Source organism: Streptopelia decaocto (genome assembly GCF_964273445.1).
Source record: "Streptopelia decaocto genome assembly, chromosome: 2".
In the NCBI taxonomy this organism is placed as follows: Eukaryota; Metazoa; Chordata; class Aves; order Columbiformes; family Columbidae; genus Streptopelia; species Streptopelia decaocto.
The window spans coordinates 41,704,312-41,721,838 of record NC_138655.1 but is presented as its reverse complement, the minus strand read 5'-3'; the positions used below and the strand labels follow the sequence as shown (position 1 = coordinate 41,721,838).

Sequence of the window (17,527 nt, the reverse complement as noted above, 5' to 3'; positions counted from 1 at the left end):
GCTATTTAGCTTGGAGAAGGAGGCTGTGGGGAGATCTTATCACTGTCTACAGCTACCTGAAAGGAGGTTGTAGCGTGGAGGGGGTTGATCTCTTCTCCTAAGCAGCAAGTGATAGGACAAAGGAAGTGGACTCAAGTTGCACCAGGGGAGGTTTAGATTGGATATTAGGAAAAAATTCTTCATGTAAAGGGTTGTCAGGCACTGGAACAGGCTGCCCAGGGAAGTGTTGGAGTGTCCATCCCTGGAGGTGTTTAAAAGACATGTAGATGTGGTGCTTAGGGACATGGTTTAGTACCAGAGTTAGGTTATATTTGGACTTGATGGTCATGAGGGTCTCTTCCAACTGAAATGATTCTATGATTCTATGAATGGCTCAATATCTGGATGGACACTGGTGACATGTGGTGTCCCTCAGGGGTCCATATTGAGACAAATACTGTTAAATATCTTCATTAGTGACACAGACAGTGGGATTAAGTGCACCCTCAGCAAATTTTCAGATGACACCAAGCTGAGTGGTGTGGTTAACATGCCTGAGGGATGGGATGCCATCCAGAAGAACCTGGACAAGCTGAAACAGTGGGCCCATGTGAACCTTATGAGCTTCAACAAGACCAAGTGCAAGATCCTGCACCTGGGTCAGAGCAACCCCTGGTATCAGTACAGGCTGGGAGATTAAGGGATTGAAAGCAACCCTGCAGAGAATGACTTGTGCGTACTGGTAGATGGAAGATTGGATATGAGCCGGTGATGTGTGCTTGCAGCCCAGAGGGCCAACTGTATCCTGGTCTGCATCAAAAGGAGCGTGGCCAGCAGGTTGAGAGAGGTGATTCTGCCCCTCTCTGCTCTGGTGAGACTCCACCTGGAGTCCTGCATCCAGCTATGGAGCCCTCAGCACAGGAAAGACACAACCTGTTGGAGAGGGCCCAGAGAAGGGCCACCAAGATGATCAGAGGGATGGAACACCTCTTCTGGGAGGATGGGCTGGGAGAATTAGAGTTGCTCATTCTGGAGAAGTCTCCGAGGAAAAGACCTTATTGCATCTTTGCTTAAAAGGGGCATATAAGAAAGATGGGGACAGACTTTTTAGCAGGGCCTGTTATGATAGGACAAAGGGTAATGATTTTAAACTAAAATGAGGTAGATTCAGGTTAGATTTAAGGAAGAGATTTTTCACTATGAGAATGGTTGTACACTGGCCCAGGTTGCCCAGTGAGGTGGTAGATGCCCCATCCCTGCAGACATTCAAGGCCAGGCTGGATGTGGCTCTGAACAACCTCAGTTGAAGATGTCCCTGCTCATTGCAGGGGGATTGGACTGCATGACCTTTGAAGGTCCCTTCCAACACAAACTATTCTATCATTCTATGTGCCTCTTATCTTACTTGCCAGCTCCACAAGTTGTGTTGTCTACTGAGTGTATTCTCAACTAGGACAAAGAAAGTAAAATATTTAGCTAGACATAAGTAGCAATATAAATAATTCCCTTTAACAACTTTAAGGTAAGCCATTAGCTTAAAATGCTGTTGATTATTGAAATTTTCCTTATCAAAACAACCTTATCATTCATAATGTCAGTCCAGAAAATAAGAAGAGCCCTTTTGCAAAATTAGCAGTCACACTTCCACTGGTTTTGATTACAGTTGATTGATACCCTTTGGCCTAGTACTGTGGGGTAATAAACTTGAAGAGGTTGCCAAGGTAGCATGTACCATAGCAGTAGCATCCACAGGTGAATAATTCTTCAACTAATATATAATGTTAGTCTCATCATTAATGAAAAGAACACAGGCACTGTATTTTCTAATTGGTTTTACACCTACTGCCATGACCTAGTCAGATCACCTAATCTCCCAAATTAACAAACGTAACATTATATGTAGAGAAGACCTTTCTATTGGGAGGTCTAAAAAACCCTCTGCTTTTTGCCTTGAGCACCTAAAGTCTACTAAAGGAAAAAAAACCCAGCTGCCTCCATTCCCACAGATCCACAAGTCAGTCAAGCAATTGTTGAAGTTGTTACTAACGTGGGTTGTACTGTAAAGAAGCAGGGCATTTTGTAAATTCCTATAAGTAATATTCACTTCAGTTGTTGAGGAATCTATTGTCTATTCCTGCACACAGCACAACTGAAAACAGTAATTCAAGCAGTTGTCTGGAAAGGTTCATTACACATCAAGAAGCAGCAAAGTGTGATGGAGAACTTCAACGACCCATAGTGAATTTCTGGATATAATAGAGGTAGTAGAAAACCAACTACAGACATAAAATAAGGCTTTTCTGTTTCTGTCCCATTAGCTCACTGCATGATCTCAAACAACTTGCTTCACCTCTATGACTTTTTTCCATACACCTTCCAAGGTTATTATACTTTCCTGTGTATAGTCATACTAGGATAGTCTCAATGCTTTTCAAGGTACTTTTCTTTGAAAATGGGTCCTTACAAGACTTGCACAAACTCAGCGTCCGTGCCTTTGCCTCTGTTGCAGCCAAGGTGCAGCTTATAGGAGAGCAAAGCAGCAGACAGGGAGCTCATGGTAAACTTCTTGTTATCACCATACACAGCTGCAGAATTGCAGAGCTTGTGTTTCCCTGGTTTACTTTTTTATTACATATGTTTTTAAAAAACAAATCCAGAAAACCAGCAAATATACATATGAAATTAAAATATATCCTTTAGGCAGAGCCTATATTTCTTGCTGTGCTTTCAGGCCTCATGTCTGGCATTACAGTCTCAGTACAATCATGATTAGGATATACATTTACAACAAATTGTGCGGCAAACATTAACATTTACACTTTATTTTGCAGTTCTGGCTAGACAATGAACCAGAAAAATGTAGACTTTTAATGTAAGACATCCCCTTCTGCAGATTAATCATTCTTATGTGGCCAAAGGGAGTTAGTCCAGGTAGAAAGGTATATAGAATCATGTGCTTGATGGCCATTTGGTTTAGAGACAGAGCTGCATTAAAAATAAAAATAAATAATTTTTTTAAAAAGGCAGGGAAGAATGAAGGTAGAAAAACAATGCTGGGATGGTTCACCTACTCATTGTTTGTTGTGTGAACTTGTAATAGCTTGATATGTTTTTGTCTCATGGGTCTTAATACTATCTGTGCCAAAGGAGTTTCTACAACTTCATAATAACCTGCACCACTGTTCAGCTCTCTACCTTGCTATCCTATAAAATCAAGACTAGATTTTATTTAGCCTAAGGTAACTCATTATTTATCTCTGAAAGAAACAGAGGACAGCACAACACCATAGCCTTTTACTGATCAGAAGATCAATACGCTTCTCATTTCCCCTTTCTAAACAACACAAACTCCTACAATTTTTCTGTGTAAGTCATGCCTTCTAAACATCTCGTTACATGTTTAGGCAGATGCTCTCTCTTTCTTGGAATGCAATACCCATAGTACTTACACAGAGGAGTAAATTACTTCCTGTATCTTACCCCAGTATTCCTGCTAATACACCACAGAAAGTCAAATCCTAATTAGTTTGTGATCAACTCCAAAGCTCTATTGAATATACAATATGACTGTCAACTGCCACAGGAAATACAAGATAATCACTAAACAGGTCTGTAATTCAAAAACTTGGGCTGTCTTTCAGCCAACAGACATATCCCAGTCCCCTTTCTCTTATTTCCCTGTTCTCTAATATAGCTCGGCTATCATGAAAGCACGTTATATCTGCTAAAAGTATCTTTCAAAACAAATCTTCATCACATAAATGACCAAAAACTACTTGCTTATTCAATGAGAAATGGTCAACTTGTTGTCAGCCAGAACTCCAAGATCCTTCTTCACAGAGCTGCTTTCCAGCAACCTTGTCCCCCAGTCTGTATGCACAGCCAGGGTTGCCGTGTGCCAGGTGCAAAATCCAGTACTTGCCCTTGCTGAATTTCATGTGGTTGGTGATTGCCCAGTTCTCCAATTTGTCCAGATTACTCTGCAGGGCCTTTCTGCCCTCAAGAATGTCGACAGATCCTCCCAATTTTGTGTCATCCATGAACTTACTTTCTCAAGTCCTGTGTTCAAGTAATTTATAAAGACATTGAAGAGTGCTGGCCCTAAGATGGATCCCTGTTGAACCCCGCTAGTGACTGGTCACCAGCCTGACATAACCCAGTTTACTAGAACCCTTTGATCCCAGCCTGGCAGCCAGTTGCTCACCCACTGCACTGTGCATTTATCCAGCTGTATGCTGGACATCTGGTCCAGAAGGATACTGTGAGAGACAGTGTTGAATGCTTTACTGAAATCGAAAAAGATCACATTGACAGGCTTCCCTTGGTCAATTAGCTGGGTAACCTTGTTGTAAAAAGAAATTAAGTTGGTCAAGCAGGACTTCCCCTCATGAACACACATTGGCTGGGACCAATGACTCTTGTCGTTCAGATGTTTTTCACTCCCGGAATGATCTTCTCCATGTTGACCTGGCAGCCAAGAGGGCCAACCATGTCCTGGGTGCATCAAGCACAGCATTGCCAGCTGGGTGAGGGAGGTGACTGTCCCGCTCTGCTCTGCACTGGTGCGGCCTCACCTGAAACACTGGGTGCAGTTCTGGGCACCACAGGATAAAAAGGATATAAAGCTACTGGAGTGTATCCAGAAGAGGGCTATGAAATTGGTGAACAGTTTGGAGAGGAAGCCATATGAGGAGTGGATAAAGTCACTGGATTTGTTCAGCCTGGAGGAGACTAAGAGGAGACCTCATTGTGGTCTACAGCTTCCTCACAAGGGGAGGAGGAGGGGCAGGTGCAGATCTCTTCTCTCTGGTGACCAAAGATAGCAGCCAAAGGCATGGCAGGAGGATGTGCCAGGGGAGGTTTAGGTTGGACATGAGGAAAAGGTTCTTCACCCAGAGGGTGGTGGAGCACTGGAACAGGCTCCCCAGGGAGGTGTCACGGCCCCAAGCCTGACAGTGTTCAAGAAGAGACTGGAAAACACCCTCAGACACATGGTGTGAAATGTGGGGTTGTCATATGCAGTGACAGGAGTTGGACTCGATGATCCTTGTGGGTCCCTTCCAACTCAGGACATTCTGTGATTCTATACATTTTGAAATGAGAAAGGTGGTGAGGTTTTGGGAGCTATGTTATTTTTCTGATTTTCTCTTTTTGGGTATTTAGGTATTGCTTGTCAGGTTAGGTCTACAGAGTTACAAAATGGGTTATCATTTATATCTGTACTGTTATTCTTTTAATTTATTCCTCCAGCAAAACAGGTGCACCTTCTGCTCAGCATGTCGTGCATTTTTCTCTCGGGAGAGTGGGTGGTTCTCACAAAAACAAAAACTATTAAGCTCTATAAAAGGGAAAAAAATTCAGCAGAAAAAAAATCCAGCACACTTTAATGCTGCACTCTGCTAAAATAATCTCCTTTCTTCTCCTGACACTTCTCTCACGTCCGTGACAGCATCTATGCATTCTCCCCTATGTTACCAAAGTAGTATTTTCTAAACCTGGCTAAACATTTTATAAATGAAGGCAAATTTTAACCCTCCAGTATTTGTCTCATCAGATTTTTTATCGATAATTTAATATCAGACTTGAAACAACTCAAAATCTGTAGCAGCTAATTTTAGTTCCCCTACAACTGTCATAGTCCCAAAAGAACTTCTAGCAACCTGAAAAAACCTGCACAAAAAGGGGTTTCATGACACAGGAAGATGACTAGTTATGTATCCAAAAATGAAATAATCAAAATGAAGACGTACTTGTCTTTGTACAAGCTGGCATTTCATCTATAAAAGATATCTGTCACTTAAATATGGCACAACCCTCAGCATAATAGGGAGAGCATTATTAAGTGCTGTAGGGCAAGTTTGAAGCTCATAGAGAGGTTAGAAAGAGACAGAGACTTCAAGGGGACTTGTCATTTCATTAACACCATTTCTCTGCACAATTTGCAGAACTTAGGCTCCAAAAAGGTTTCCTAGAATAGTGCAAAATCCATAACCAGTGTTTCCATGAAAAATTGTTTCATTCTGTCTTCAGCTGGGGAGGCAACCAAAAACCTGCATGTTAAATATTAACATGCAGTCATACGTTTTCTCCATTAATAATTCCTCATCTTGCCTTGACTCCTTCTTGAGAGAAAAACATTTTAAAAATTTGTGGCAGACAGACCTCTAATGGACAGGTAAGTATTATTGACCTTTCTCCTTTGCTGTAGGACAACCAGCAGGTTTGAGACATCCTCAACTCTCACCAAAGGCCAGAATTTCAAGAGAGCTCAGGTGTCTCTCAAGCATCACTAAGCCTGTGCATTGGCTAATCAAGACAAGAAAATTTAAAAAAGAAAAGAAAACAAGAGGCTCTACCTATCTCTATTCTGTACCATTTTCTTTAAGATTAGCCTTGAAGCCAAAACCTCAGGAAACCGTTTTCAACTCCAAGGCTTATATACCACTGTCCTAAGAGCTGCAGCTCTCTGAGATCCCTCACTTCCACCTTTTGCTCTCTACATCACCGCTCTCTCCTCTTCATGTGCCCACCCACGTGCAGAATTCAATAGCCACTTGCTTTCCATCACAGCACTTAAATATAAAATCTGTGCATTTTCCAAAAGATTCAACACCTAAGAGCATCTGTGTGGAAAAGCCAAGCATTTAGCTTTTCAGTTCCCTCAGGAGCTGTGGCCTTTGGCAGTCCTTGGTACGACTTTTAAAGCAAACAGAAGACAGAGACGCTTCTTACTTGCCTCTTCTCTTGCTGTCTAGCAGCCCATGGGATCAGAGCGGATGGAGATGCGCAAACGGCAGATGTCTACGACCCAGGAGACGCCAGGCGCTGCCCCGGCCCAGCACAGCACAGGGAACCGGGGGTCCAACGCCTGCTGCTTCTGCTGGTGCTGCTGCTGCAGCTGCTCATGGTAACCCCTGTCATTCAAGCCTCTGGGGAACAGAACAACAGGGGAGGGAGGTAATAGCCAGTGAACTGGACAACACAAGCCAAACAAACCACTTGGGTAACTCTGCAAGCCTGAGTCTAATAGAGATGACTCTGCTCTAGTACTAGACACAACCTTCCACTCCAGTTTACTCTTTTTTTTTTCCTGCCATTGAAATAACATATTTTTTTAGAAGAAAATCTCTGTACAGTATCTTTGTTGTACTTTTGTTGTCAATACTGTGTAATGGAAGGTCTGTGTTGTGCAGGACTGGTTCTCCTCAGCCTTGAGCTTCACCAGGGCTTTCAGTAAAAACTGAAAGCAATACCAGAATATGTAACAGCTTTGGATTTATCACTGTAACTTAGCGGTCAGCACAAGTGGTGTTAAACAGAGTTAGAAGAGGGTGGAAGAATGTATAGGTCAGAAAACAAATAACCAGGTGCCCAGCGCTGTTCCTTTGTTTCAAAACTTGATCTGTTGTCATTAATGAGTGTTGCCAATTTATGGCACCTGCAACTTGCATGAAGTTAATCTGTAGGATTAGAGATTTTAAGTATTTTAAGTATTTGCTGAAGATGAGGAGTTAACAAAACATAGTTCAGAAGAACTCCTATTACAAGGTGATAAGGAGGAAAATTTATCAGGGAAGCAAATCATACTCAGAAGTCCTGTATCTGTTTGGGCCCACATGTTAATTAATGGGCGAGACCAGAACTTGCATTGAAATAAAGAAAAAAGAAGTCTTAAACAGTCTTAGGAGTTCAGCCAAAACAGACAGCAAGCTGAGTGCTTCTTACAAATGCACTATCCACCAGAGCAGGCAAAGCTGGCACTGAGGTACAGGGAAGAAGTCATAACTAATCTTACAGCCTAGGCTAGCAATCTATTCCACCATTATTTGTTTTTCCAACAGCAGCTGATAGCAAATGCTTTGGAGAACAGCATTAGCAGGTGAGGGAAGGGCAGGCTGATCACCTCTTTCCTATTGGTACTCAGCTCATCAGAAACAGAAATGACCCAGTTGTGCCCTCTCCAATGCAAACAGTGAGTATTCTACAAGGGCAAAAAGGCTGCTTGGATTTTTTTGCAAGATGCCAAGTACAGTGGCTCTGATCCTACCAAGCTTTTCAGCAGGTGCTTAGAGGTAAACTAAGGTAGAGTTTCAGGAGACAGTAAGTGCTGTGCCTGTACAAGATCAGTTCACTACCTTGCAGAATGTCAAAGCATCACCATACAAATTCCAGTGTCGTCTGAACAACTGTCCAGTGCAATCACAAGTCATTTGATCTAGAGCTGCATATCACACAAACATGTCTTTCCACAAAAGCACATTTATCTACTAAGTCAGAGTACATAAAATTTGCATTTTATCTTTTAAATTGTTAGTAAAGTGTTTTTTTGCCATTTTACCTGACATCTTCAGGATGCTCATTTTCTGTCCACCTCACTATTCAAACAATTCAAAGAAAGCAATTTACTCAATAGGGTTTGTGAAAGTACCCAAATTTCATGAAGTTTAAAATTCCTATTTGCATTTCAGAATCATTTGGGAAACCAACACAGGCTCCAAAACAGAGCAGCTTGTTTTAGCTTTAAAATAATTTCTGATTTTTTTTTTTTTTTGAGAACAATTGTTTTCTACTAGCAAGAAAAGCAAAACAAACCGTAATTAAGCTGTTTATACTTCCTATTCATAGAGACCTTCCTCAAAATAGCTCAAGTACTTTGCACAGAAAAATTATGAATAGGAATAAAAATAACAGTCATGAGTCATGCAGCCGAGTTGCTGAGCATCCAATATCCAGCATACTCTTAATAGTAGATTTAGAATGAAGAACTGGTGAAAGGAGTCTCTCAGCTGGATGCTCAGAGCCTGTGTTCATTCCTACAGCCAAAACTCGAGCCTCTAGCCTGTTACTCTTCCAGATCCTGACAAGTTGCAGTAGTGCAATAGTCTCTTTATTTTCATTTGTTTGCTGGTACATTTGTAGGGAGAGCATCTACCTGCAAGTCATTTTCTGAGGTATGGCATGTTCTCTTAAGCTCTTATTTGTCTTTTTCCTCTTTTGTGCATTATCCTAGGAAGACTGTAATCCTTTCCTTTGGATTTGTTTTTTGCTCTCAATCCAAAAATAATTCTGACAAGCATATCATTTCTTGTCTGTGTGTGAGGAACACCGAATATATCACTTTGCATGTTAAAAAAAAGCCAGAATCACTGGTAAAAAGGGTAGTAAAGGATCGAGACCTATACACCCCAAAAGAATAAAAAATTAACATTAACTGCTTACCTTTTATTTTTCCTGAAAAGGTGAATTGAAATAATTAATTAGTTTTAATGTATGATTCAGATGTTGCAGAAGAAAATGGGTTTGTAATAACTACTCTACAGCTAAGCAACAGGAAAGCTTCACTACCTCTTCAATGCACAGGCCGCCTTGGCAAAGAAGAATGCAGGTCTCTGCAGATCATGCACTAACGCTAGAGAGCGCAAGAGGAGGAGCTAACCAGTAAATAGTAAAGCTCCATATAAGACAAAGCCATGAGTTTAGAAGGCATAAAGGACAGAAAAATCAGCCTTACTAGAGATAAATGAGATTCTTAAGGATTAAGGCAACAAAAACTGTTAGGACATTAGCATTAAAGAAAGGTAAGATACAAATGAAGAAATTAAATTAGTTATTTTCCTAGAACAACTGTATTGCTTTAGTGCAGCTGAAGGACCTGTTTCATACGAATTACATGTTGTATCTCAGCTGGACATTTTCTTCTTGACAAATTTTAAGCAGCTTTACAAATTATATGAATGTGTGTGTGCGTATGTGCGTGCATTTCTCGCTAAACTATGATAACTCATTTCCAGTCAGACATACTCAAAATGATATTCAGCAATTATATATCTGGTCTTTGTGCTCCAGGCCTCACATTGTGAAGCATATACTAGCACTTTTTTAAAGTTGCAATGAATTACCACACAATCTGGCACCTGAACTCTGAAAGATGCTTACACTTCCCACAACACATAAAGAAGCATCTACCTTGCTTAAAACTTGTGCTCCAGCTTCTCAACTCTGGCTTTCTTGTAACATGGTATCATGATTCTAAACCAGTCTTGGCCCTCATTGTGCCCTATGGATATAAAAAATAGCCACGGGGGGTGGGGGCAACCCTCAAAACTAAAACCCGAAACAACCAACCTTGAATAACTCAACATAAAGCCAGTTCATGTAGTCAAACTCAAGTAAAAACATTGCATCAAGCATACCCAGTATAATAAGGATCAATGGAACATAGATTTGTTATGTGATAAAGGGTACTCATGTATACATATATATCCCATGCATATATATGCTTGTGTACACATACTTATAGGGAATTTGACTTGATGATGCTCACGGGCCCCTTCCAACTCAAGACAGTCTACGAATCTATGGTCCCTGTATGGAAAGTCTATGTGATACAATATTGAGCAGCATGCAGCTACATTGAAGTTTGCCAGGTTTATATAACTGTAACATTAATGTCAGAGCAAAACTAGGGGTAATGTGGCTAATGTTAGCTTCTGTCCTTTCTTCTGATTTAATTTTGGAGGAATAGCATCTGGGGTACGTTCAGCCTCTTGCTTTATAAAGTTGACCAAGATTTTATTTGCTACCTTGCAGTCTTACTGTTAGAAATCAAGATGAAGAGAGAGCAAGGAGAACATCTCATGAACTCCAAGCAGAGGGTATTCCAAACTGTGAGGAAAGGTATGGTCTTTACAAGTGTTCTGTCAAGCTAAAATGAAACAAACCCAAGAAAACATGCTAAATAATTAAAGCGAATTACTTGAAATATGCAAATAACTATTATCACCTATTTGTCATTTATGCTGAATTTGCAATCATCTGTTTCTTACCTCCTAAGGAACCAAAGGTCTGATCTATGATCTCTTACCTTATTTATATGCAGCATGTAACCACATCCCCACTTCCGTAACATGGTACATTAAAACCAGCATTGTAAATGGTCTCCTTTTTTTTCCTGAAGTAATTTTTAAATACAGCCTTTCCCCACCCAACAACTATGTAATGAAGCTAACTGGCAGTGCTCAGCCTTACAAAAATAAGAACTATGAAGAGGAGCTCAGATCCTCCCAGGAGTCAGGCAACTCTCTTCAGAATTGCTCCAACAGGTAGCAACACCTGTAAAACCCTAATAGACAGCAAGGTGCCTTTTATGGGATTTGAATCATTGCTGCTTTCTACATATTTTCATTCAATTTTTAACAATGATTCAACAAGGACTACTAGGCATAGAAAAAATGCTTAGCAGTTGCAGAGGAACTTCATTGCAATTACTTTGAGCAACGAACTGCAGTTTCTGCATCACAGCGCTGGCAAGCATCTGCACCCGAGATTTGAATAAGCACACTTTAAAAGGGCATCTTGTAAATACGTTTACTAGAGTTTGTCCTTGAGTAGTTCAGGTGAGGAATTAGAGCCCTGTGAACCTTGTGATTTTTTTCCATCGTAATGGGAGATGCCTCCTGCCAGCTGCAAACAGCTTCAGTAACAATCATTAACTTCTCTCTTCTTGTCCTCTCCTTCCCCCCCAAGCCCAGCTCCTACTCTTGAAGAAGTAAATGCCTGGGCTCAATCGTTTGACAAGTTGATGCTTACTCCAGCTGGCAGAAATGCTTTTCGTGAATTTCTACGAACAGAATTCAGCGAGGAAAACATGCTTTTCTGGATGGCCTGCGAGGAACTAAAACAGGAATCCAACAAAAGTGTCATTGAAGAAAAAGCAAGACTAATTTATGAAGATTATATTTCTATCCTTTCTCCAAAAGAGGTATATTACTGTCCCAAACACATTATTTGGTGCTGTTTTGCAGCTGGTTTTAAGGTTGTAACGTGTTTAAAGCTACAACAATACTCAGGAGTAACTTTTCTCCCCTCCATGTTCCGCTGCCAACACGCAGAGATTTAGGGGAAAAAGGCGGACCCATCCTTGAGGTGAGATGATCAAAACTACGTCCAGTGGCTGTAAGAAAGCTCTGGCATGCTGATGTGAAGCCTTTAGTTTGAGGCACGAATATACAGATCATTACTTCATCCTTGCTCAAATTTTATTTGTTGAACAAATCAGTTTCTTTTTTCTTTACACTAGGAAGGGGGAGGGGGTGTGTGTATCTCTCCAAAAGCACAGTAACCACAAATAAAGTGTTATTGGCAAAGCATAAATTGTTCAAAGAGCAGCTGACAAAATACAGCATGGAACAAACACACCGACTTCCTGAAAATTTTAAAAACTGTTTGTCACTTTGCTGTTAGCAAATATGTCACATTTTGAAGACACCTCAGTTCAGTTTGAATATAATCCTGCTAAGTAGGCTGGAATTTTAAGTCTTCCAATATCCTTGCAAAACTCAAACTTAATTGTTTGCAGTGCAAGCTATACTTACCTACTTACAAAAATGCTGTTTAAATCTAGTCGGCCTGTTCGAGGAATACTAATATATTTCTGCAGAGACTAGAACCTTGCAGAAAAATAAGGATGACTTGTATGTTGTATGGCATCATTACATAGCCATAATACCTGTGATTCACATCAATTCACCCCGCTTTTTACCACAGGAATTTGATTAAGCAACAGCTTCCCAGGTTACGGTTTTGGTCTGTGTCACAGTGCTTACTCCAAATTCAGTCCCTTTGCAACAGCACAAACTGTCACCAAAAGTTACAAATCCTCTCTACTACAGAGCAGGAGGTTGGTCTGGGAACAGTCCCCCAGTCTCTCAGGTTTCAATAATAACAGGAATGCAAACAGCCTTCTTCAAAGTAAGGTCACCTCGGTGAGCGATTTTCTCTATCCATCAGAGATTACAACACAGGCGTTTTTTGCCTAAGTATATTTAGCAGTTCTTACACTCTCAAAGGACATCAGCTGAAATGGTTAAAAAAGCCCGCTTTTTCAAGCCAACCACTATTAATTACGTGACTTTCTATTTTAATATGCAGGTCAGTCTGGACTCCAGAGTACGAGAAGTTATTAACCGAAATATGCTGGAACCCTCACAACACACCTTCGATGACGCACAGCTTCAAATTTATACCTTAATGCACAGAGACTCCTACCCTCGGTTTATGAACTCTGCTATTTATAAGGACTTGCTTCGGTCCTTATCTGAAAAATCCATTGAATCATAGGATTTTTTTCTTAAATGTTATTTATTTTAAAACAAATGGAACTCTGGGCTACGCAATTCACAGGGAATTTAAAATTAAACAGATATTTACCTGAAAATAACTCAGGCAAGTTTTACTACGGACTGAATGATTTAAACCCGCACAAGGCTCTGACACAATCAGCTAACTACAGTTTCTGATCAAATTCAGTGTTATTTTGCAAATGAAAATGAAGAGAACGGACAGAAAGCGGAGGTGTTCAAAAAATGCAGTATTTTTTCAAATGCAGCATGCAACTCAGATGCAAATGTGTTACAAGGTATGTCTGAGGTACAAATGCCAACTGAGCATGAAAATTTAATTTTATTTTTAAGTGGAGTGTTGAAAATTTTCTTGGAAACCAAACCAGTTGCCACATCCACACTGGGAACAAAGTGAAAACAGTACTGTCAATATCTGAGTTATGCTAGACAACGTTTCACATATTGTACGGATCGTACCTGGCACGGGTACGCTCCGCTCGTCTTGGTAAATTTAATCCGTATACGGTGTGCTAATGGAAATCAGTATGGCAACCTCAAGCTCGTGAAAGCTAATGGTTGAAATAATGCTGCCTATAAAAATCTTTTGCTGAAGAATTGTTATTTTACTACTAGAGTCTGCTGAAAGCATTTTTAAGTTCATATTGTTGATGTTTATAAAGTTAAATTATTTACTTAAGAGGAAGAAAAGTCTGGGCATTTGAATTCCTAAATAAAGCACAAGAATTCTCACATATTCTTCTCTTCCCTTGGTGGGTAGATGTAAAAAACATTTCAGTATTTGCTCCTGACAGGATGGCAGTATCAGCCATCTTGGGTTTGTACACATTAAATTCTCCTGTTACCTGACAGATCTCGTACGGTTTCTATTACAGATGCTCATGTACTTAATACTCTGTTCTGATTTAGCACTATTTCAGACTGTCTGGAAGAAAAGCAACAGTTCTATCTGCTAATAAACCACGTTAATTTACAGTATCCCCCAAACATTACACTTGATTTCTGATCATATCCTAGAGTCAGTAAGCACAGGAAGTACTTGGAAGAAAGTAAATGGAATTCTGCATAATCTGTTTGTAGATCAGTGATTCTAATAACTTATCTTAAATTAAAAGATACACTGCAATTCCACTATGTTGAACTTGGGCATTTATAGTGGATTTCAATTCAGGATTATTTAAATTTATCAAAGGACACATATAGGTAGGAAAAGGACATACTGGGAACAAAGAATAAAAATACCCCTAGAATGAAAGAACCAGACAGGCATAGTTCAGTGACATTTACTGTAGCCTTTCAGAAACCTGCTATTTGCCTAATTCCAGCACTATGGAAAAGCACAAAATGAGGACTTTCTGTCTCTGAGAAAAAGGAAATGGGAATAATAAGGAAGAATTTAGGAAATCAGTTTGTTTCCTCAGTGCACTCAGCAGGAGACACATTCTCTCCTTACTGCATTTACATTATTAAACAAAACCCAAGATTTTCCATTACACAGCACCGCAGGAGAAGACCTGAGACACGGTAAGTTAACAACAATAATTATGGACCAGTTACCATCATCTTCCAAAAACAAAGCACTATTCAACTTGTCAGCACAAAAATGTAAGCCAAAAAGCTTAAGTGAGACAGCAAAACAAAGTGTTTTGTCCTCTGTTAGTACAACACTGGATGACTAAGTTAAGACAGAACCTTCTATATACCCCTGTTTAAGACACAGTCCAGTTAGCAGTTGCCACCACTGAACATATCAACACTGGTCGTTCCACCTGAAGTTGTAGTGCCGGATTTTGCATGTGGGACACGGCAACCCTGGCTGTACATACGGACTGGGGGACGAGAGGCTGGAAAGCAGCTCTGCAGAGAGGGATCTGGGGGTTCTCGTCAACAGCAAGTTGAACATGAGCCAACATTGTGCCCTGGCAGCCAAGAGGGCCAACCGTGTCCTGGGTGCATCCAGCACAGCATTGCCAGCCGGGCGAGGGAGGTGACTGTCCCGCTCTGCTCTGCACTGGTGCAGCCTCACCTGGAGCACTGTGTGCAGTTCTGGGTGACACAGGATAGAAAAAAATACTAAGCTACTGGAGAGTGTCCAGGAGAGGTCTACAAAGTTGATGAACAGTTTGGAGAGGAAGCCATATGAGGAGCGGCTAAAGTCACTGGGTTTGTTCAGCCTGGAGGAGACTAAGAGGAGATCTCATCATGGTCTACAGCTTCCTCACAAGGGGAGGAGGAGGACAGGCAGGTGCAGATCTCTTCTCTCTGGTGATCAAAGATAGGAGCCAAAGGAATGGCAGGAAGATGTGCCAGGGGAGGTTTAGGTTGGACATGAGGAAAAGGTTCTTCACCCACAGAGTAGTGGACACTGGAACAGGCTCCCCAGGGAGGTGTCACAGCCCCAAGCCTGACAGTGTTCAAGAAGAGACTGGAAAACACCCTCAGACACATGGTGTGAACTGTGGGGTTGTCATATGCAGGGACAGGAGTTGGTCTCCATGATCCTTGTGGGTCCCTTCCAAAGCAGTGCTTTGGAGATCATAGAACATCCTATCAATACAATCTCAGTTTACATAAAGTGTTACATGAGAGGTAGTAACTTCAACAAAGCAAACGAGACCTATCAGTAAAGCAGCATATTCATGGGGAGCTTGCAGTCAGCCTGACAAAGCTGTACTTGTTTTAATCAGCATGGGTAAGACTCTCTAAAACTCTAAGCTGACAAAGTAAGTTTAACTAGGTCAAATTCAGCTTGCTGGAAAGATCAGACACACATATCAAACAAAACGTTCAAAGTGTGTCATTTCACAAAATGGAGGAATTTCTTTTAAGTCACATCTCTTCCCTGCAAAAATACCTCATTAAGAGCTGGAAAACAGACCAAATACTCATACTTTTTAATCAAGCAATATATTATATTATTCTGCAAGAAAAAGATGCAATGAAATTAGAAGGGAGAGAACCATATTGGTTTGGACAGTTCTACAGTTAACATCAGATTATTAAAAAATAATTTCTAAGCTTATTTTCCATGTGCCACAACTTCTAAGCAATTAAAATTCTCTAGGCAATTTTCATTTGTTTTTTTTCAGCATTGCAACAAACTGACATTTGCACTGGACCTCTTTTCTGAAGGATCTTAACAAATTTTAATGCTGTGTTTTATGTTTAAGCTTACACTCAAAACCAATAGCGGAATGTTGGTCCCTAGATACCCTCACAGTAACTCTTAAAACACCCAAACAACCAGCCCACTCCCCTAAATATCATGTTATTTTGAGTCTGTTCAGCACTGGATTTAATTGAAGTGGAGGAGGAAAAATATAATAAAAATAAAGGACACTCACCCACACAGAAGGCAGATTTTTAACTACATTTCACTACTATATACTTGCTCATTATGCACAAACTCTTCTCACAGCAAAAGTGAGTTGCACTGAAAAGTTACTATAGACAAGCTGCTACATGAACAGCAGGAAAAAATCATCATATTGACACAAGGTATTATTTATAATTCATCAAGCAAGAAACTACCACAAAATCAATTTATCCTGGTTTGAAAATAAGCATGATTGGTTTGCCTTGGCATTTATCTAACGGCAGGATATCATTAAGCTCTAACACCTTTCCAGACCACCGGTATTCTTCCTTCAACGTCTGCACTTCACAAACCAATAAATCCCACAGAACATGCACACTGTTAGGAACTGCTCTTTTCACCAACCTGCTAAGCCGTATTAAAATTGAATGGGCTTCTTCAGCCAACATATTGTGCTTTATACTGACCTTTAAATTCCAAAGTCATTAGCACAATACAAATGAAGGCGAGGTGGGAAATATATATATGTATCTCCCCTGAAGGGTTCTACCATACAAAGACAGATTAAAATTTTTCACACAAAGATCATGTACTTATGCATTCTGATTACAAAGGACATCCGAAAAAGAGAAAGACTATCTCAATGTGAAATAATTTTCAAAGAGCAATTCAGAAACAGTGTCTTCTGCCATGAAGGGTGTAAGCATCATTTCAATGACATGAATTAAAGATTTTCTATAATAATGTAACTAAATTAATCCCAAACCTTTTAAAATGGCAAAACAATTCAAGCTTAGTGATGATCTAGCAAAACAGAAGCTAATATTCAGCTGTATGAAATTGTAATTAGAGGTGAAACTCCTCCGGTTTATTGATGTGAATGACTACTGATGATCTATTTCAAAAGGTGGGCATTTGAAACCTAATACAAACACTTCTAGCAGAAAACAAGACTTAATGTTGATGAATTTAAGTTCTACCTAAGCTGGTATGGGTGGTAAGTTCCAATTTAAAATGCTCGTATGTGAACACAAGTGGAATCCTGAACCCTGGACAAAAACCAGGCGTTTCCTTTGCAATGCCTGGAAAGTGA

At 40.3% G+C, this 17,527-nt stretch overlaps 1 protein-coding gene across 2 annotated transcripts in view; it reads left to right on the top strand.

Moving 5' to 3' along the window:
* The window catches only part of RGS20 (regulator of G protein signaling 20), a gene marked incomplete at both ends in the record, with an annotated part of 40,921 nt that extends 27,823 nt beyond the window's left edge, over positions 1-13,098 (top strand). For both annotated transcript variants that reach the window (XM_082044670.1, XM_082044671.1), the window contains 4 exons: positions 6,738-6,886; positions 10,570-10,656; positions 11,506-11,740; positions 12,910-13,098. In XM_082044670.1, coding sequence (XP_081900796.1) covers positions 6,738-6,886; positions 10,570-10,656; positions 11,506-11,740; positions 12,910-13,098 — 660 coding nt within the window. The remainder of the gene's footprint in view (positions 1-6,737; positions 6,887-10,569; positions 10,657-11,505; positions 11,741-12,909) is intronic.
* Positions 13,099-17,527: the final 4,429 nt, after the last annotated feature.